The following is a 22,292-nucleotide window of genomic DNA, read 5'->3' as shown; positions in this document are numbered from 1 at the left end:
CCCACTCCAGTGTTCTTGCCTGGAGAATCCCCGGGACGGGGGAGCCTGGTGGGCTGCTGTCTATGGAGTCACACAGAGTCGGACACGACTGAAGCGACTTAGCAGCAGCATAGATATACAACAGAGACTTGATTGAGCATTTTCTATAGCAAAACCATAGTTTCAGCTGACCTCTCTATGAACGTTAAAGTAATTGTAGTTATTACTTTTTATAATTTAATCTTATTCATGTTTTATTTCTTCAAATAATTGTATCTTTTGAAAAATATCTAATTGGCAATCACATTATTTTCTAATCTTTTCATTGTTTACCAGTATCCAAAGTTTACTCACTGTTGGCATTGGGAAGTGAAAAGCACTCAACGCTTCTCATTCTTGGAATAACTGAAAAACTCTAATTCTGATCAGATCCAACAGATGGCAGTGATGCTATAAATTAATAGTTTAAACTATTTTAATATAGAGAATCTGCCCCTCAGGAAATGTCAACCAAGAACAAATGCTCTCGGTAGTTACATAAATAATATAAAACTTTGATATGACTAATTGGATTTAAGAAGTACAATGTAAATATGTAGTTTAGCTTAAATAGTACTACTTTCAAAAATAAACAACTTTCTCCTTTCTAAAAAGTATTATAAATTGAGAATTGTCAAAAAGATTAACAATGAACCAAAAAAGGATAATCGTGTTCAAATTAACTAACTGGATTACGTTTTTAATGCTTTTTAAAAATTTTACTTATTTATTTGGCTGTTGGGTCTTAGTTGTGGTATGTGGGACCTACTTCCCAACTAGGGATTGAACGTGGGTCTCCTGTATCAGAAGCTCAGAATCTTAGCCACTGGACCATCAGGAAAGTCCCCTGGATTACATATTTATATAAAATTAATTGTTGTTTCTCTGTTTCCATTTCCACCTATTTCTTTCTATGGCAGTTGTTTTAACCTCACTTGTTACTTATTCACTTAAAAATGATTTTACTTTTTTTCCTCCCATCACTTTAAATAAGTGACTCTGGCTCTTCTTGTCCTTTTTTCCTGTACCCTCAAATAGTTATTTCTATTCTTATTCATTGCTTTTTGTCCACTTTGAGTGACCTTTATTCTGCAGATAATACAGAATGGAAAGTATGGCCAGAAGACTCTTAGAACTAAGTTGCTCTCCACTTTGTGAGTGAAATTGTGTGAAAACAAACAACGCAGTAGAGATGATCACTTTCTATTTTAAGCTATCAGCACTGGTTGATACCAGACAGATCTTCTTTCACTGTCATTTTCCTTTTATTGTGTTGTTGGTGTGTGCCCACTCCCCCACCCCACCCCCAAAATGCTGTTATGGGATGGGGACTACTCTAGATGCTTGCTGTGTGTCTGAGTTAGACAGACTCACTGGGAGCTGGTCAGAGAGCAGAATGCATGAGCTGCGTGTTGCTAAGAAAACGCTAAGAGCTCTGAGAAAAGGGCAGCAGGAAAGGAGGATGGAGAAGGTATGTGGGTGGTGTGCTGCGACCACAGTGGTCACCATCGGCCTTCTTGGGGTGGCATTTGGGCAGACTTGAGGGGGTGGGGAACTGCGTGGTGGGCATTCATGGAGTAGAAGAACATTCCATACAGAAAGGATGGTCATGCAAAAGGTCTAAAGCAAAACACTCCTGGGAGGTGAACGAACTTCCAGAATAACTTTATTGTCTATTTTACTCGTCATCATTTTACTCCCTGACATTGGCTTGTTTGTTTATAAGTAAAAGGGTTTGTGTTTGTTGAATTATTTTTTAAATTACACTTTCACTTATCCATAACGCAAAAATACCTGGAGACTTCACATATCCAGAACACACATGAGAATTATCAGAAAAGAAAGAAATGGCCTGTGAGGACCAAAACACCACTTAGAGACGTGGCCTCAGGTCCTCCATTATTGCTTTTATATAAAATTTGATAAAGCTAGGTTACCTGGTATCCAAGCTTTACACTGGCTGAAAAGAAGGAATTTGAAGAGAATGTTGGCAGGGTTGGCCCTACCCATCAACTCTAGAGACAGCAACATTAACACTGCCAGCCTGCGTAAGGAGTCAATAAAATGTATCAGCCCAAAGGTGCTCTACCTGGAGGCTATCCTCAGCAACTGGGCAAGCACCCACCTTCCCTAAGAGGCCTGAGTACACTACCATGGAATGTATGATAGCCACTTACTCAAAATGATAACCACAGTGCATCCCCTTTCCCCTCCCAAGTTTAATGACCATACAATCAGAAATTTGGAAGGGGAGGATTTTAGAAGATTTTTATTCAAATTCATTATATATTTTAAAGAAACTTTATTGATTATAGAAGTAATTTTTCAAGTGTCCAGAAGACTTTATCTAGGAAACCACATTGATAGACAATAACAACTAGCCAAGATCTTTTGGTAGCAATTAAAGTCATACTTATAATTAAAGTTGAACATCTTCCACAAAGAGGTATGGGTGGTCTGCTGGTTTGTCACTGCTACCAAATTTCTCATCATCATATTTTTATTTGTCTCTGTTTTGGGTTCTTAGAACTTTGACATTCATTCATTGTCGTATTTTATTACATTTCAATGTGTTTTCTTTTGGAAGAAAGCAAGATGTGTGCAAATCTGAATTCAGGTATTTTAGGTTATAAAGTTTTATGCATATTATAAAATTATGTTTTTAGATTATAAAAATACTTTGACTTAAAAAAAGCATTTGTCAATTTTGCAAAAAAAAAAAAAAAAGTCATCACAAAGTATGCTCCTCCTTCCTCCAGTTGGTTTTCATTTTTTACTTTAGAAAATTTTGATTTACCCTCAACATACATAAAGGAAATTATACCAGCATCATATGTTGTCATAACAAGCAGTGATCATCTAATTCATGAGGTGAGTCTCTAACTCCAGAAGGTGCCCTGAGTTTAAGAATTAGAAATCCATCTTAGGCACCTTGAGATATGAGTGTAGGGGAAGGGGTTACATTTTAACAACAAAACTGGAATTCTCAGCCCTTCACTGCATTAAAAAAAAAAAAATTAGGCTACCAAATATCAAGTATCCCAACAGCTACTAAAGGTACCTGGAAGACATCAGCTCTGGGTTTTTGCTTTCTTCTCTTACTATTAATACTTAGATGTGGTGGAAAAGCGACTTTCTAACTATTTCAATTCCAGTTACCCAGCAGCCGAGCCAGGGACTCAGCCTTCGATCCTACAGTACATTGCTAAGAAAGGGGATGAAATGGACTGTTTTCAAAAAGTGATACTGGAAACACCCATGCCAAGTTTGATATAATTTTTAAAGGTGATTTGAGTGGGTGCTACAAATAACCAATCATCTTTGTGGTCTCTTCTGTTGTAGTTAGCTTAGAAGACCCAGGAGACTGCCTAGAAGGATTGACAGTGGGGCTTGCTTGTTTTCATTCCTTTCGATTGACGACAGAATCTTTTTCAACCCCAGTTCTCAGCATTTGGCACAAACAGGTCAAATCTGACTCTGTATCTTTCTCAAAACCATTAATTTTCAGTATTTTTTAGCTCAAAAAGTCCGAAGTAAAAGCTACATAGACCTCAAAAAAACCATAAAACCACTTTCATTCAGGTCCCATTTCCCTTAGCAGACAGAACATGATAGGTTAAAGAAATAACAGCAATTAAAATTGATAAGAAAAATTAAGTTACAGAAAGTAAAGTTGATTATCACAGAAGAAAAGTCAGGCACCGTCTAGTCCTAATTGACCTCTCTGTGGACAAAATGGAACTATATTGGCAGATAACAAAAATTTGATAAATGGAAAATTGAGAGAAAATCTGAAGGCAGCTTCTTTGAGTATTACTTATCATCCTGATTGTCTAGGATGTTATATAAAACTGTGAAAAGAGGTAAGCCAGGCAGTCTCACATCAAATCAAGACAGCTATACACTCTAGAGGCTTTTTAGAGTATTTTAGATAATATATAAATCTAAATGCACTGGAGAGTGAAGCGTTTTGGTGTCACTGATAAGATTTTTGCACTAGCGGGACTATACTGGAAAAATCACTGAGTAGGCTGTTCTCAAATTGCTGCTTACTATGACCTGATATTCGAGACATGTGTGTGCTTTCATGCACGTGATGATGCACGCTGAATTTAGGAAATGATTGTGTCAAAGATTGTAGCTCTTAAAGGAACACAGTTTTGCTTTGATGCTTACGCATTTTGGCTACATTTTTCTTGGGCATTGTTAGATTTTGAGTCTTTCTGTCAAGGTCTTATAAAAATTTGTGTGTGAGTAGAGAAAAAGAAAGAAAGGATAAGAGACAGATGAAACATATGATGGGGTGGAGGAGGATTTATTTCAAATAAGGAAGGGATAAGTTTAGCAGCAGTGCCAGAAAACCATAATATGTGAATGTTAAAAACTGACGTAATGACATGGTTAATTTTATGGGTCAACTTGACTGGGTTAAGGGGTGCCCAGATAGCTGGTGAAACATTGTTTCTGAGTGTGTGTGAGAGAGTGTTTCTGGAAGAGGTCAGCATTTGAATGAATCAGTAGACTGAATAAAGATTCCTCTTTTCAACGTGGGTGGGCATCATCCAATTCATTGAAGAACTATATAGAACAAAGAGCCAGGGCTTACCAGGTGGCTCAGTAGTATAGAATCTGCCTGCCTATGTAGGAGACGCAGGAGACACAGGTTTGATATCTGAGATGGGAAGATCCCCTGGAGGAGGAAACGGCAACCCACTCCATATTTTTGCCTGGGAAATCCCATGGACAGAGGAGCCTGGCAGGCTACACAGTCCATGGAGTTATAAAGAGTTGAGTCATGACTGACTACACACGCACAAAGGAGGAGGAAAGGTGAATTTCTTGAGATGGGGCAACCATCATCTGCTTTTCTTGGACATCAGTGCTCCTGGTTCTCACACTGGGACTGACCATCACTACCATCTTTCCTGGCTCTCCAGGTCACAGATGGCAGATCCTGAGACTTCTCAGTCATCATAAGCTCATGAGCCAATTCCTATAATAAATTCATTACACACACACACACACACACACACACCCACACACCTTCCATTGGTTCTGTTTCTCTAGAGAACCCTAATACTCATACCATATTTAAGGAGGGTAAATAATTGTTTTTTACTCTTCTTTATTTATTTAGATTTTTCATTGAGGTTGTATTGGTTTGTAACATTATCCAAGTTTCACATGTACATTATATTTCTACTTCTGTATACACTATGGTGTGCTCACCACTAAAAATTTAGTTTCTGTCCATTACCGTACAGTCGATCCCCTTTACCTATTTTGCATTCCCCCTGCCCCTTCCCCTCTGGTAACTACTGCTCCCCCCTTTTTTTTTTTTTTGTATCTTCAAGTTTGTTTCTGTTTGGTTGGGCTGTTCATTAATTTTGGTGGCTAGTTTTTTATATTCCCATAAGAGAGAAATCAGATAATATTTGTCTTTCTCCATCTGACTTATTTCACTCAGCATGGTATCTTCAAGGGCCCACCCATCTTATTGCAAATGGCATTAATCACTTTATTTATGAAAGTTGCCTTCTAGAAATTCTTATTGTTTTATAAGCAACCTTATCATCTGTAGAGGAAATAGCGAGCCTTTGGAGTCCAATAGATCAAGCTTTAATTTCCAGCTCCTCTATTTGAATGAATATGTGTACTCAGGAAAATTAGGGAAACCTGCAGAGCCTCTGTTTCCTCAATTAGTAGATGGATTATCTCGACAATTAAAATTTTAAATGAATATAAATTACATGCCACGGTGTTTGGAATACAGAGGATGTTCCTTATCAGCCTTTTTCCATAGGTATTTACTGATAATATGTTGTTTTCAATGGACTTTTAAAGTATTTCTCGATTTTATCTACTGTTTGTCCTTTTAAAAACTGATTCTTTAAATTTTTTTTTCTTGATTTACCAATATTTGTAGAATGTCGTCTTTAGTATTTCCCAGCATTATCCAATTTTCTTTGTTCTGGAACCTTCTACAAGGCTTAGCCTCTTACCTGCATCAAATGTCCCACCCATTTTCCCAACAAGCCCAGAAACCCTCAAGATTTTGTGATGTTTTTGGAAAACAGGCCTATCTGCTGACTCTTATTTTCATAAGGGTTCCTAAGGAATAACCCAACATAGAAGCATCTGAAAGGATATGTAAACTGCCTTGAAAGGCCTTGAAAGGCAGGAGATTACAATGAGCTTATCTTGGCCTGTTAAATATCAGTGCTGAATGAGTTTTTTTGTACTCACTTCGCATTAGCAGGATTGCCGGTGGTCAGATTTGCCAAGGCAAGGGCAGCAGCTTCCCTCACTTCTTCGCTGTCACTTTTTAGCAACTGAATTAACTGAGGGATTCCTACAGAAAAAGAAAAGTAAAATGTGACTTTACAGATATCCATGTGAACTAGAATATGGCAGCGTAAACATGTTCAATGGAGAAGGAAATGGCAACCCACCCCAGTATTCTTGCCTGGGAAATCCCATGGACAGAGAGGAGCCTGGTGGGCTACAGTCCATGGGGTCGCAAAAGAGTTGGACACAACTTGAGAGACTAAATAACAAAAACAACATCTTCAAAATGGCTTTTTCCAGTGTGCTTACCTTGATTATTGAAAAATTCTTTGCTGCCCGAATTCTCACACATTGCCGAGATAGCTTGGGAAGCGGCAATTTTAGTTCCATCGTTTTCAGAACCCAAAAGGCTTACAAGACATTTTTCGACTTCTAGTTCGTGAAAAAGTTTTCTGTTTTCAGCTTTCATAAACCAAAAGGGGTAAAAAAAAAAAAAATCAGCATTTTGCTACAGAAACTGCAAATAAAAAGACTTCTCCATCCAAAATTATGGGAATTCAAACTATTTGTTAGCTTTAATTATAGTCTAAGCTAAACAAAATATATACCTATTCAACCTTTAGAACATAGTGAATATGGAAAATGAATTATGGGTATTGCACTTTTTTCATAATCTCTTGTATGATATCAATACTATGGCAGAGAAAATTCTGTAATAAGAAAGAGGCAAGTTTCAGACTTAGTAAGAACTTACTTTCACCAGTCATGTGCTGTATTCACACACGCTGTCTTCTTACTGAGCACAAAACCTGTTTGTTTTAAATACAAAGCCCCGTATTTGAAAAACGCCTAAGATGTACAAACCTGTGAGCTAAATGCTCGAGAGAAGAGCAGAGAAAGTAAAAACGAGTAATAAAGTGTAATTCCAAGTCTTAAGGAATTTATAATCATCTTTTTTCTTGTTACATGCTGACATAGCAAAAATGAAAATAATTGCTAAGTTGCCATAAACATAATATAAACATAGCACAATTCTATCCAAAGACAAATAAAGTACCTATCATGATATTCACCCCACTATAAAACACTAAATCGAAAACCAAGGTATTCTTAATGTTCTTTTTGTTCCTGATGTTTTTCTCTCAATTTAGTTTGATTTTCTAATAAGTGACAGCCTCATTACTATACAAAACAAATACTACATTGAATTTAAATTCAAAGCAGTATTTAGAGTATAGAATATTAAACAATTTTTTGTTTTGTATTCTACATTTAATCCTAAATAAATTACTATTTATTAAAAGCATATACTAGGCAATATTTACATTAAATCAAACTCATTTTTAATGCTATAATAGAAAAAAACAAGTTGGAAAAGAAATAGTTTACAAATAATTTCTTGCTAATTACAGTTTCTTAGAAAATTTTGTCATAAGTTTGATTCTCATTAATAGATTGCCAGGAGAAATATCAACAATCTCATATATCAGATGATACCACTCTAAAGGCAGAAAGTGAAGAGGAACTAAAGAGCCTCTTGATAAGGGTGAAAGATGACAGTTGAAAAAGCTGGCTTAAAATTTAACATTCAAAAAACTAAGATCATGCCATCCAGTCCCACCACTTCATGGCAAATAGTAGGGGAGAAAGAGGAAGCAGTGATAGATTTTATTTTCTTGGACTCCAAAACCACTCCAGATGGTGACTGTAGTTCAAAAGCATCAAATCTTCGGTGCTCAGCTTTCTTTATAGTCCAACTCTCACATCCATACATGACTAATGGAAAAACCATAGCCTGGACTAGATGGACATTTGTTGACAAAGTAATGTCTCTGCTTTTGAATATGCTGTCCAGGTTGGTCATAATTTTTCTTCCAAGGAGCAAGCATCTTTTAATTTCATGGCTGCAGTCACCATCTACAGTGATTTTGGAGCCCCCCAAAATAAAGTCTGTCATTGTTTCCACTGTTTCCCTGTCTATTTGCCATGAAGTGTTGGGACCAGATGCCATGATCTTAGTTTTCTGAATGTTGAGCTTTAAGCCAACTTTTTCACTCTCCTCTTTCACTTTCATCAAGAGGTTCTTTAGTTCTTCTTCACTTTCTGCCATAAGGGTGGTGTCATCTGCATATCTGAGGTTATTGACCTTTCTCCCTGCAATCTTGATTCCAGCTTGTGCTTCTTCCAGGCCAGCGTTTCTCATGATGTACTCTGCATATAAGTTAAATAAGCAGGGTGATAATATACAGACAATATACCAAAAGAGAATATTTTGGTAGAAAAAAATGTTGATATTAACTTAGATTACATCGACATGTAGAATTAATTCATTACTTGTGCATATTTTAATTAACTTTTTTCCCAGAGATATCTTCAGAAATTATAACAACTAGGTTTCCACTTTTAGGTTAATACATGATTTGTCTTCTTTCAACAATAGTTTTTTAAAATCGCCCTTTTTCCCAGTGTCATGGTCAGATGTCACTATCTTTGCAAATACTCTTTGGGCCTTTGTTTGTCTGATACACAGATATATGCCAAGCAATCTGACCATCACTGGCACAAGGGAAGTCACTAACACTTCTGTTCATTTGTCTTAAACCAATCATGAACCATGTCCTGTAATCCTATCATTTTAATCCCTTGCTCCTTTTATTTAAAATTGGAATTCCGTCAAGCCATAACTGTTTCATTAAAAAGCTGTGATTAATACTTAAATCTCAAGTATGTGTCCCCTAAAATGTTTTAACATATATGTAGTCCTTATTAGTTTTCCCTGAATAACCAAGATCTCAAACTTTTCCAGAATCTTTAACTTAAAATGCCAGGTGTACAGTTAAGACTTCCATTATGGCACTAAATCAACTATGCTAAACAGAACACTCTGAGTGGATTCCATCAGGAAAACTGACCAAAAGAATTGATTTGAAAAGACTGACTTTGGAGTATGTGGTTGTTGCAAAAAATAAAAAAAAAACAACAGTGTATATGCAATTATAGGAACAATTTTTTAAAAATAATTTAAATACTGTGGGCAATTAGTTTCTCAACCCTGCTGGGAGTGTTCTCAAAATCCAGCTGTGTTCACCAAACCTCAAAAGTGCTAACTGCAGTGTGGCTATAATAGATTTAAAAGATGAATTAACATATTAACCAACTACCTTCTTTGAATTGCTACACTGAGAAGTATTTACATTTTAATTACACTGATAATAAAGATGGCAAGGTAATTATATTACTAATAGAACAATGTCCTTTAAAAATAATGGTCATTCAGTATCACTAAGATAAAAAGCATGAGGTTTTGTATCTGAAGATAAATCTGTATGTAATGATACTTTTCTTATCCATTCTCAGAAGTTGCTAGTGGGCCACCTGTGCTCTTGCTGAGATGTTAATGCCAGTTCATAAACCTCATGGCAACATGGTAATTAACGCCTTCCTCCTCCTGGTGCTAGGTCAAAGGCACACTGATTTAGGGGTGCATGTTAAAACTTTACTCAGCAAACAAAACTTAAAGAGTGTGTATTATGTGTTTTTGTTTGAACTGTGTTTTTGACATCCAGTGATGATTCTAATCCTAACCCTAGTCTATAAAAGATTTTTTGATGATGATGGAAAGTAAAAAGAGAATGTTATAAATGAATAGTGATCATTACATTGTTCTTAAAAACAGTATAAGGAGCAAAATTTAAAAACCTACTTATGAATGGAGTTAAGAAAACATGTTGGACTACATCAAAATTTAAAACTTCTATGCATCAAAAGATACAATTAATAGAGGTAAAAGGAAACCTACAGAATCGAAGAAAATATTTGCAAGTCATATTTCTGAGAAGGAGTTAATATCTAGAGTATATAAAAAACTCCTACAATTCAATAACAAAAATTTAAACACATTTAAAAATGGGCAAAGGATTTGAATCGACACTTCTCCAAGATGTTTTAAGTGGCTGTTAAGCATATGAAAAAGATGCTCAAAATCACTAATTATCAAGGAAATGCAAATCAAGACAGAGAGCTACTACTTCACGCCTGTTAATATTAGTATATACTTTTTAAAGACAGAAAATGCCAAGTACTGGTGAGAATGTGAAGAAATTGGAAACTTTGTGCCCCATTGATAAGACTATAAAATGATGCAGCTGCTATGGAAAACAGTATGGCAGTTCTGCAAAATAGTAAACATAGAATTACCATATGATTCAGCAATTGCACTTCTGGGTATATACCCCAAAGAATCCAAAGTGGGAACTCAGAGAGATGTTTGTGCATCTATGTTCATAGCAGCATTATTCACGGCACCCAAAAGGTGGAACCAGTCCGGTGTCGATTAATGGATGAATGGATCAACAAATGTGGTATAAGCATACAATGGCATATTTTTCAGAGTTAAAAAGGGAAGGACATCCTGACACATGCTGCAACATGAATGACCCTTTGTTAGCGGAAACACTGACTGAAAGCGCCCACCCTGCAGGCACCATAGTAACTGTTTCTGTGAGTTATTTTACAACAGGAGGTTCTCATAAGGAACATGGAACTAACAAGCCACCACCAATTGGAAGAATTCAGGAAATGTCAAAAGGAGACACCGCATGTCCCCAGAATCCTTCTTGCTGGCATCCATCTTGACTGAGCAATGTGTAAGCCCCCAGAAAGGACCCCGAGTCAGAATGATTGGCCAGAGACAACCCAGAAACTAATCCCATCACCATAAAACCCGAGCTACGTGGCAGAGCAGTTCTCTTGGGGTCCCTTACCCTGTTGTTCTCCATTGGGGTGCCCCTTCCCAATAAAGTCTCTTGCTTTATCAGGATGCATGTTTCCTTGGATACTCCATTTCCAGGTATTAGATAAGAGCCCACTGTTGGGCGCTGGAAGGGTTTCCCCCTTCTGCAACACCATGAGGACATCATGCTGAGTGAAATAAGCCAAGCACAAAAGGACAAATATTGTATGATTCCACTTATATAAACTACGTACAGTCAAACTCACAGAGACAGAAAGAATGGTGGATTTCAGGGACGACAGGCAGGGAGAAGTGGCCGGCAGTTATTGATTCATGGGTACAGAGGGTCAGTCTTGTGAGATGAAGAGCCCCTGTGGTTGGATGGTGGTGATGGTAGCACAGCAATGCGAAGGAATTTAATATCACTGGACTGTACTCTTAAAACTAGAGGTAAAGAACCCGCCTACCCATGCAGGAGACATAAGAGATGCAGGTTTGATCCCTGGGTCGGGAAGATCCCCTGGAGATGGGCATGGCAACCCGCTCCAGTATTCTTGCCTGGAGAACCCCGTGGACAGAGGAGCCTGGCAGGATACAGTCCATGGGGTCACAAAGAGTCAGACACAACTGAAGCGACTTAGCATGCATGTACACTTAAAAATGGTGAAGATGGAGAAATTTATACTACGTGTATTTCACAGTTTTTCAAAAAGGAATCACTTTCCTCTCCTTTTCCTCAAACCTGCTCTTCTTTTCCAGTTCCCCATCTCTGTGAGTGGCACCATTCGATGTCCAGCTGTCCAAGCCAGAAACCTGGCCTTGTCCTTGGCACCACTTTCCTTTCCCCCCCACCCCACACAGTCATTCAACAAACCCATATGGACCCCCCCAGGGTGCTGCGGGATCTTGTGGCAAATGCCTCCAAGTCTATCTCGACCCCCATGGCTCTGTTTCAGGATCCCTTCTCCTCTCACCTAGGTCACTGCAGCAGTGCCCTTTCCCAATCTTTCCATGAATGGTTGCACACACATCTAATCTCTTCTTCACTTTGTAGCAAGAGTGCTTGTTCTTTAAAAAGTGAAAAACTGCAGTGTTCCCTCCCTCCTCTGTCATTTGAGTGGCACTTCGTTGCTATGAAAATAAAGTCCAAAGCCCTTAAACTTGGTTCGTGATGCCCATTAGCATTTGATGCCTCATTACAACTCCAGCCTTAACTCTGAGTTTCCTGCTACTTTCTATTCACTGGCCATTCTGAAAACTTCAGTTCTGAAACTTACCACATTCTGTCCCTCCCTGACCTTTACACACTGTTCCTTCTCAGAGCACTGCCGAGCCTCCCCAACCCTACAAGGACCTTCTTTGCCCAGCCAATTCCCATCATCCACTCTACATCCTACCTAGCCTGTAGATCATTTCTTCCAAGAAAGCTTGTCTGATCCAAGTCTGTGTTAGGTGACCCTCCTAGGGGATCTTCGTTGCCCACCATCAAGCACATTCAACACAGCATTACGATTGTCTGCTTACTTGCCTTCCTTGGATTTGTTGACACAAACTGGGGGCTTAATGAATCATTAATAAACAAATTCATCAACAGCTCCAGAGAGGCCGTAGCTCACTCACAGACACATCCCTAGGTCACTGCAGTGCCAGGAGTGTTAATTAGTAGTAGAACTCAAACATAAGAGCTCTCTATCCGGTGCTCTTGTCACAACCGTATCACATGAAGGGTAATAAACCCACCAAACTCACTATCACAAGAGAGACTACAACCCAAAGAGACCCTATAAAAAATTTTAGATTTGACATTGCCCGTGTCTTTCCACTGGGCTCTTGTCTGGTCTCAAGTAACTAAGGAGCCCTGGGATAGACAGAGAACAGAACTGACCAGGTATGACAAGGCCTGAGTTCCTTTAGGGAGAATTCTGAACTAAGCAATTTTGCCAGCATTAATTTTATGGTCTGTCTTTAGAGTAGGCCTTTATGATATAACTCATGAGGTCACTCTCTCTATTGACTTTGTACTGAGCAGTGAACTTCAGCATACTGCATTAAAACTGGGCTTTGAAGAAATCCAGTATGGGTGGAAAAGGAAATGTTCCTCATAATACACACATGGACATATATACAGATGTGAGTATATATGTTTAGAATATAAATCACTTAAACCAGTCAAAGCTGTCATCATTTATAAGAGGAGTGATGTGGAAGGGGAAAATAAAATCACATCCTTTATTAAATAAAATATGCCAAATATACATAAATTGAAACAATAATTTCATCTTCGGTGCTCATGATGTAATTAATCTCTCATATTTTACAGGTTTATGTCAACATAGCTTGCCAGTGAAATGAAAAGTGTATTTTGTATATAGTATGAGCATATTATTTTTCATAGCTATATTACATGGCACAGTCAGACTCCAGCTGCAACTCAAAATTACTGTATAGATATCATTCCAAATGTGGATTTATTGAAATGACATTTTCAGGATCACAAACAGTGCATGCATTCTGTAAAATTTCAAAATCAGGAGAAATCAAGGCTTAAAACTTAATTGAGGAAAGAACTGTTTTTTAAAAAAGGTATAATTAAATCACATTGAGTTTGTTATATCCTTGGTGAAGCAATCTCTATTTTCACTTATGGACATTGTGATGAATTTCAGCCTTCAATATTAAGTATAGCACTATCCTCAAAGGACCATTTAAAAGCAGACAAATACTATTTTTAGTACTAATCAGAATCAAAAATACAGGAGGAAATCGGTATGCTTAGTTTATATAAAATGAGACATACCGTCATAAGCGGCTTTAGCAATTGCTCTTGCTGCGTTCTTCTGAATTTCAGGAATTGTAGAGTTTTCTGCAAATGACAGGAGCTTCTTAAGACCCCCTGTTTGCTGAATCAGCACCATAGTATCCATATCTTCAATGCAGTTGGCCACCACAGAAAGAGCTTCTATGTGAAGGTCATTCAATTCCTAATGATAAAAGCAAACACAATTTTAGAAAACTGTAGTAAAAGCAATTCACACTTGCCAAATCTTACTACAAGAGGGAACTCCGATCAGTCAGAATATAATATAATTAATTTGGTTGTGACAGAGGCCCAAGGAAACAGTTCTGCTTATTAATATAACATCACCCTCCCTAAGCATTTTTCTCATCTCTTCTCATTTCCCCTAGTTTAAAATATTTTATAGATAAAAAATAATTGCTGGAAACTCCCAGTAGTGGCATCCCAGTGAAGTTGCTCAAATAGCCTTTCATCGACAACAGCTTTATTTTTTTAGTTTTTTTTTTAATTGGAGTATAATTGCTTTACAATGCTGTGTTCATTTCTGCTGTACAATGACAAAAATCAGCTATATGCATACATATATCCTGGACAGCAACTTTAAAATCTAAAAAAAAAAGTGGTTTTTGAAAGAGCAAACAGAAGCTGAAGGGAAGTATATTCCTTAAAACCTCCAGTTGGTAGAAGGAGTTATTGTGAGTGTGTGACTTTCTTGCCTGAGGAACCTCCAGTGTCCCCACAGCAGTGGAAAATTGCAACCTTATATTTGAACAGTTAGAAATGTAAGGTAGAAATCCTTAAAGTGAGAAAAACACGGGAAGGATGCTCCACCACCATGGTATTCTATACGGCATTGCTTCACAGCAAGAGAGGTGGAGCAGCGAGCACAGGGGCACAGAAGTCACTGGCCTTCCCAGGGCCCCACCAGCCTGAAGCAGCTGGCTTGGTAAAGCGGCCTCTGGAAGACTCTGCTACAACTGGAACTGAGCACAGGGCTGTTTGTGCTCTGAAACAGCATCCAGTATATGGTGCTGTTGCTCCCATAGCACAGTTCATGGGTCCAGGAACCAAGGAGTGACACGGTAGTGGCCCCACTCACTATTACCCATAGCGATTCAGTAGCAAAATTTCTGTTTCCTGTACCCACAACCATAGGCTCTGCTGATCTGCAAATCTTAGATCCAAAGTGATGGATACTTCCACCCAGAGACACAGCAATGAGTCCAGTCCACTGAAATGAAATGACAGCCACCTGGTCTCTTTGGGGGCCTCATGCCTCTGAATCAATAGGCAAAGAAGAGAGTTACTGTGTGGGTTGGGGTGACTGATCCCAACTATCCAAGGGAAATTGGACTGCTCCTCCACAATAGAGGTGAGGAAGAGTGTGCCTGTCATACAGGGAGTCTCTTACATCATCTCTTTGGTAATACCATACCCTGTGATTAAGGGTGATGGAAAACTATAATGATCCAATGCAGGCACAACTACAAATGGTCCAGACTCTTCAGGAATAAAGGTCTGGGTCACCACGTCAGGTAAAGAATCAAGACGAGCTGGGGTACTTGCTGAGGGCAAAGGGAATATGGAATGGGTATTGAAAGAAGGTAGTTGTTATTGACACCAACTACAACCATGGGATCAGTTACAGAAAAGAGGACTGTGATTGTCATGAATATTTCCTTATTTTGTTATGAATGTGTGTGTGTGTGTGTATGAAATATCTTTTTCTTCTCTCTCTTATCTCCTCAGGTAACATGAGCTGTACTGATTTTATAATATAGTATTTTTAAGGTATTTTATTTTTTTAAATATTTATTTCTTTAGCTGGCTGCACCGGGTCTGAGTCACAGCACTTGGGATCTTTGTTGCAGCATGTGAGATCTTTATTTGCGGCATGTGGGATCTAGTTCCTTGATCAGGAATCAAACCTGGGGTCCCTGCGGTGGGAGTGTGGGGTCTTAGCCACTGAACCAACAGGGAAGTCCCTGTAATACACTATTTAAGTGTAGGGGTAGTTTTATATCTTAGTATTTAAATTATGGATGTGAAGGAGAAGAGTAAACATCACCCAAGGACTTTATACCTTCTCCTCTGGGGAAGGGGACAGTGTGTTTTTGGTTGCACACAGGACAGTTGTATCATGTTAAGTGGAAGCATGATCTTTTATTGTTCTTATTTGGAGATTAATGACTTAGGAGCTCTGTATGGATGCCAAATTGACTAGAGATGGATTTGTGATGGTTAATTTTTTGTTTCAACTCAGCTAGGCCACAATATCCAGATATTTAGTCAAATGTTATTTTAGATGTTTCCATGAATGTATTTTTTAGATGAAATTAATATTTACATCAATAAACTCACTAAAGCAGATTACTCTCCATCATATGTGGAAAATGACTCTTCTTGCCTTACCCTAGAGAAAACTAGAGCAGACAAAGGGCAGAAGACCAACTGCAGGTGTTTGAAGAGAAGACCATAAACAAAAATTTAAAACTCTTAAATCTTCTAAATCAGAAGATTAAAAAAAAATTATTTTAGAATGACCACTAGCATTCGTCTGATTTAATCATGCTGGTAAACTATGTAGCAATAAGCAGATTAGTTCGTTATACTTAGTATCATGCTTAAATATAATAAAAGTTCAATTTAAAAAATATTCCATAATATGCGTTTATAATAACACTTAGGAGAGATACATCTTCTCATAGAGCATTGAATAAAGGTTACAGGTACCTTAGTTTCTAGGATCTTAATAAGCTGATCCACTCCTTGATTTTCTCTTAGCATGGCCCGGGACACCTTATCATTTGTAATAACAGCTAAGGTTTTGAGAGTCAACAACTGAATAATTGGATATTCTGACTTCAAGAGGTCTAATATAGGAGGTATGGCATTTAGTTCTTGAAGTGTTGCTCGGCACTGAAAATCCTGCCAGGAAAGACAAATGTTTAAATAAGTGATTTTTAAAGCTAAATAGAGTCGCAAGAATAGAGACACTCTATTTTCTAACAAAGAACATAAGTTCCCATCTTTTACTCCAGATTCATTTCCAAAATAGCTCACAAACAAATATAAGCAAACCCTCCACTGACAACACCAAAATATTCGTATTAGCCCTACAGACATTGTCAGTAATAGGAAATACACATGATCCAGAAGCTTCTGATTTCTCAGAAGCTACTGTTTCTTTGGTTTTGTCGTTGTTCAGTTGCCAAGTTGTGTCCAACTCTTTGCAACCCCATGCACTGCAGTACGCCAGGCTCCCCTATCCTCCACTATCTCCATTTCCAGCTTTGCTTTCCTCTATCCATCCCACAACTGGCCCCTAATATTAAGCTTTCTTCGGACATAAAAATTGTAGGTTGTTGCTTATTATGGGTTGAATAGTATCCCCTCCAAACGTGTTGAAGTTCTAGCCCCTAGAACCTCAAAATGTGACCTTATTTGGAGATAAGATTGTTGGAGATTTAATTAGTTAGGATAAGGTCATAGTGGAGTAGTGGGCATTTAGTGGTGTCTTTATAAGACCAGTGTCTTTATAAGAGGAGGAGAGAGAGCCAACAGAGGGAAAGACTGCAATGATGAGGCTGCAAACCAGGGACCGTCAAGGATTCAGAGCTGCTGTCAGAAGCTAGGGAGAGAAAAGGAAGGATTCTACCCAGAGTCTGGGACAGCACAGCCCTGCTGACACCTTAAAGTCAGAAACTCAGCCTCTAGAACTGGGAGGGAAGAGATTCCTGGTGTTTTAAGCCAGTCTATGGTACTTCCTTACAGCAGCCCTAGGAAATGAATACACTGTTATTAACTAGTACTTCTGTTATGAAGAAAAGGGGAGCTAAGTCTTATTAAGGAGATTTAGGATGAAACACACAAACACATCTGCAGGATTATTTAGGCCCGTAGGACGAACAACAGTCACCAGAGAAGGGACACTGCTGCACTTGCTCTTCAGTAAGGGTAGAGGTAACACCAGGGGGTATCCAGCCACATGGGAAGGACACGCAGGGGCCAGGAATTCATGCTTTTGGGTGCCTTTTGTGATGAGTCCCTTTGTCATCTTCTGTTGTTAATATATATTTTCTCTAGATATCTGTCTTTCAATGAACCCTCCCTCACCTTTGCTTCGATATCTCTTCTTTCACATTCTATTGATGGCTATTTAAAATGATGTTTTATACTTGCAGTTGAACTAAGGTTTATCAAATGTGTGTGGGAATTGTTCAGAAATCTGAGCAGGAAGAGAAGCAGAGAAGGCTGTCCAAAGCAGCCGGGAGCTGACCTGCTGGCGATGTGAGGGTGTGCCTGCTGGGTTGGGGATTGAGAGGCTGTGGGGGAGGGGCCAGAGGACAGGACAGGTGCAGGCGACGGGGTAGGGGGTGGGAGTAAAGGAAACCAGCACGTTACAAAGGAGAGTAGCATCTTGCAGATGTGAGCAATGAGTTTTGTTCAGCAACTCACTAGGTTTTCACCAACAAATGAGCCTAATCCAAAATCTTAGTAAACTGCATAGGGTGCAATATAGGGTACAGCCCATTGGACCACCAGGATTAGATCAATAGGTAAGCCCAGGTCAAAACTAGTTCAACACTAATATTAGATTTCCTGTTTTGGAAGAAACACATCTTACCTAGCATAAACCCACCTTAGTCTGCAAGCCATTCTATTCTTTAAAAATTAGGTTATGATTCTAAAATGCCCTTTCATGGAGGACAATTATTTTGTGGAAAGTGAAAGTATCAACACTAAACTTCATTTTATTTTATTGAATGATAACTACTAAATAGTACTGAGATGAACTGATGAATCAAAACGGGGGCATTTTAATAAGCTTTTTCCTTTTTTAATGGGAAAATAAATTCTATAACCAGCTTTTGTCAAAACATGTTTTTAGAAGTTAATCTCACCTGGACCAAGTTGTAAATGCACTCAATAGAATTTTTCTTCACATCCGGGTCTGGGCTGCTTAGCAGTCTGATGAGAGGCTCTAATCCACCTTGTTCAAATATTTGCACTTTGCTGGTATACTCTACAGACATGTTTGCTAGGCAAAGACTAGCAAATTCATGGATAACGACTTCTTCTGTGTATCAAAAACAAATAACACAAGTATGTAAAGGCTTATTCAACCATTATTTTAAAGCACGCTTTGAAAACCAAAGCTCCACAAATCTTACTTTGGTTGGAGCCCATCTTAGTTTGAGAGATTTTAATGAAAATTCACAGTTGGTGTTTCATAAACTATTTTCAATAGACACTTTAATCAGAAGTGGATAAGAAACCATTCCCCATTTTTTACATAGATGTAGGTTGCAGAGTTACCTTCTGGAGCCAGCCGAGCAATCACAGAATTCACGACATCTAACTCTCTTAACAGTTTTTTAACATCATCTGCAAAAGAAGAAACAGAATATTAATGTTTAATAGTAATAATAATGGCAATGTCTGTGGAATAGTTCTTTATGAGATAGGTTCTAATATTACCTAATTTTACAGATAAGAAAACTGAAGCTCAAAATCACACAGCAAGTAAAAGGCAGGCTAGGTCTGTCTGACTCCAGACAGACTCTAGCCCATGTTCCTTGATTGCTCAGTTGTCCTACTTTCCAAAACACTAGGAAAGATAACCATAAATGTTCAAAAGTGCCTAGAATACCATCAGTAAAGTTGAATTACTGTGCCCTACACTTGCTTATTATGTAACAGTAATTTTTTGGTTTATTTGGGAAGATACTAAAAATATTTTAAAATTTAGATTTTTAATAAACTAGTTCAATTCAGTTCAGTCGCTCAGTCGTGTCCAACTCTTTGCGACCCCATGAATCGCAGCACGCCAGGCCTCTCTGTCCATCACCATCACCCGGAGTTCACTCAGACTCACGTCCATCAAGTCAGTGATGCCATCCAGCCATCTTATCCTCTGTCGTCCCCTTCTCCTCCTGCCCCCAATCCCTCCCAGTATCAGAGTCTTTTCCAATGAGTCAACTCTTTGCATGCGGTGGCCAAGGTACTGAAGTTTCAGCTTTAGAATCATTCCTTCCAAAGAAATCCCAGGGCTGATCTCATTCAGAATGGACTGGTTGGATCTCCTTGCAGTCCAAGGGACTCTCAAGAGTCTTCTCCAACACCACAGTTCAAAAGCATCAATTCTTCGGCGCCCAGCCTTCTTCACAGTCCAACTCTCACATCCATACATGACCACAGGAAAAACCATAGCCTTGACTAGACGGACCTTAGTCAGCAAAGTAATGTCTCTGCTTTTGAATATACTATCTAGATTGCTCATAACTTTTCTTCCAAGGAGTAAGCGTCTTTTAATTTCATGGCTGCAATCACCATCTGCAGTGATTTTGGAGCCCCCCAAAATAAAGTCTGACACTGTTTCCACTGTTTCCCCATCTATTTCCCATGAAGTGATGGGACCAGATGCCATGATCTTCATTTTCTGAATGTTGAGCTTTAATAAACTAGTACAGAATGCCAATAAGAATTAACCTCAGCCTTTTTCATAAGTACATTTTGTATTCATTCCATTTGATTATCACAAATGCTAAAAGTGCTTAGATATAAAAAAGTGCTAGTTTTAAAGTTCACTTTTGTCCTATTTATAGGAGCCTAATTAAAACTAGACAATTATGCCTCTATTTCTTTCTTGCTCTCCTTACCCCCCTCTTTTTCTTAGAAATAGACACGGCTGTTACTTCAGTTTTGCAGTTTCTCTTCTTGGTTGATTATCTTTTCTGTCAGTCAAAATTAGCATTACCAGAAGTTTGGAAAAGTTCACTTTGCAGTACCTGAAGCATATGGTCTAGGGGATTAACCACTGGATATATATGCCTTTTCTTAGACACCTTTTCCTGTGGGATTCAGTGATATAGCTGTTTCTCAACCAGTCAAAAACTTCTTTCTCTCTGTTCTGTTCAAAATGACTCAAAGAAGGCTAGTGAACTTATGTACGTGAATAGGCTTTCAGTACAAAAGAATACTTGAATTTTGGGGAAGTGTAGGAAAGACATTCTATGCTCTTAGATTAATTCTTAGTCACAATTTTTTGGTTGCATAATATTCACCATCTAATTTACTCTTGATCATACATGCTCTTTTACATCAACCTTTTTCCTAAGACAGCGAGCTCTTCTGATTGCCTAAAGTAATGTAGAGTCTGGGTTTACAAGGCTACTTCTCACAAGGATCCTGATGAAAGCTCCCTCTTTAGCTGACTTAATTAAATGAGTCTCGGTTACATTAAACTAAATACAGCGCTAAGACTTCGCCTTCCAGTGCAGTGGGGTTTGGGTTTGCTTCCTGGTTGGGCAGCTAAGGTCCCACATGCCTGCGGCCAAAAAAACAAAACGTAAAACAGAAGCAATACTGTAGCAAATTCAATAAAGACTTTAAAAATGGTCCACATTAAAAAAAAAAAAAACTTAAAAAAATAAATACTAGCTGGAAGGTAAAAGAAGATAGAAGCTCCTGTTTGATAAAAAGGTTTAACAAAGTAATTTGAGTGCCTATGTTGGATGGCCCAGGCACGGCACAGGCACATAGCTCAATCACTCTAGCCAAAAAAAAAAAAAGAATTTATTTGAAACTGCAAAAGGGGAAGACAGTTTTCATAGCAAGCCTTTATCACCTGGAATGTTGGAACATTCTGTTGGTTCATCCACTATAAGCATGTGGGAAAGCATAGTGAAGTGAAGTCGCTCAGTCATGTCCGACTCTTTGTGACCCTGTGGACTGTAGCCAGGCTCCTCCATCCATGTGATTCTCCAGGCAAGAATACTGGAGTGGGTTGCCATTTCCTTCGTGAAGATACAAATTTCTGAAGAATAATCAGTTATTTTAAGACTGTCCAAAGATGATGATTTAACCATGCAGCTTCAGAGGTATATTTATTTATATATTAGTCTGGAAACGTGACTTCATTTTAGGTCAAATGACCAGTTGCTTTTTTTTTTTTTTTTTAATTCCAAGTCTCCTTAGACACATATGAAAAGTGAAGCAACAGTTATTAATATAATATATAATAGTGTTGGCTCTCTTAGCAAAAAAGGAGGTTCACAAGCACTTGAGGATGTGGTGTGTTTTGTCCATATCACCAAATAGTGCAAATAGAAAATCAGCTAAAGTGAAAGTGTTAGTTGCTCAGTCGTGTCTGACTCCTTGCAACCCCATGGACTGTACCCTGCCAGGCTCCTCTGTCCACGGAATTCTCTAGGCAAGAATACTGGAGTGGATTGCCATTCCCTTCTCCAGGGCATCTTCCCGACCCTGGAATCAAACCTGGGTTTCCTGCATTGCAAGTAGATTCTTTATCATCTGAGCATTAACCCCAATAATTGTTTGATTTTTTCACCTACTTCATAGAATCATAGAATTCAGTATACTTGAGACTCAAGCACTCAGTGGAGACCTTGAAGACAGCCAAGCTCTTTCCATGATTAAGCTTTGTAGTTGCAG

General features: G+C 38.4%; 1 protein-coding gene across 1 annotated transcript in view; it reads right to left on the bottom strand.

Moving 5' to 3' along the window:
• The window catches only part of ARMC3 (armadillo repeat containing 3), an 86,439-nt gene that overhangs the window by 39,962 nt on the left and 24,185 nt on the right, over positions 1-22,292 (bottom strand). The window contains exons 5-10 of the mRNA XM_052651144.1: positions 19,155-19,223; positions 18,740-18,915; positions 16,569-16,763; positions 13,836-14,019; positions 6,616-6,768; positions 6,265-6,370 (exon numbers count right to left, since the gene is read on the bottom strand). Coding sequence (XP_052507104.1) covers positions 6,265-6,370; positions 6,616-6,768; positions 13,836-14,019; positions 16,569-16,763; positions 18,740-18,915; positions 19,155-19,223 — 883 coding nt within the window. The remainder of the gene's footprint in view (positions 1-6,264; positions 6,371-6,615; positions 6,769-13,835; positions 14,020-16,568; positions 16,764-18,739; positions 18,916-19,154; positions 19,224-22,292) is intronic.

This window comes from Budorcas taxicolor, chromosome 13 (genome assembly GCF_023091745.1).
Source record: "Budorcas taxicolor isolate Tak-1 chromosome 13, Takin1.1, whole genome shotgun sequence".
Classification (NCBI taxonomy): Eukaryota; Metazoa; Chordata; class Mammalia; order Artiodactyla; family Bovidae; genus Budorcas; species Budorcas taxicolor.
Note: the sequence above shows the minus strand (reverse complement) of the source record. Positions and strands in the feature narration are given on the sequence as shown.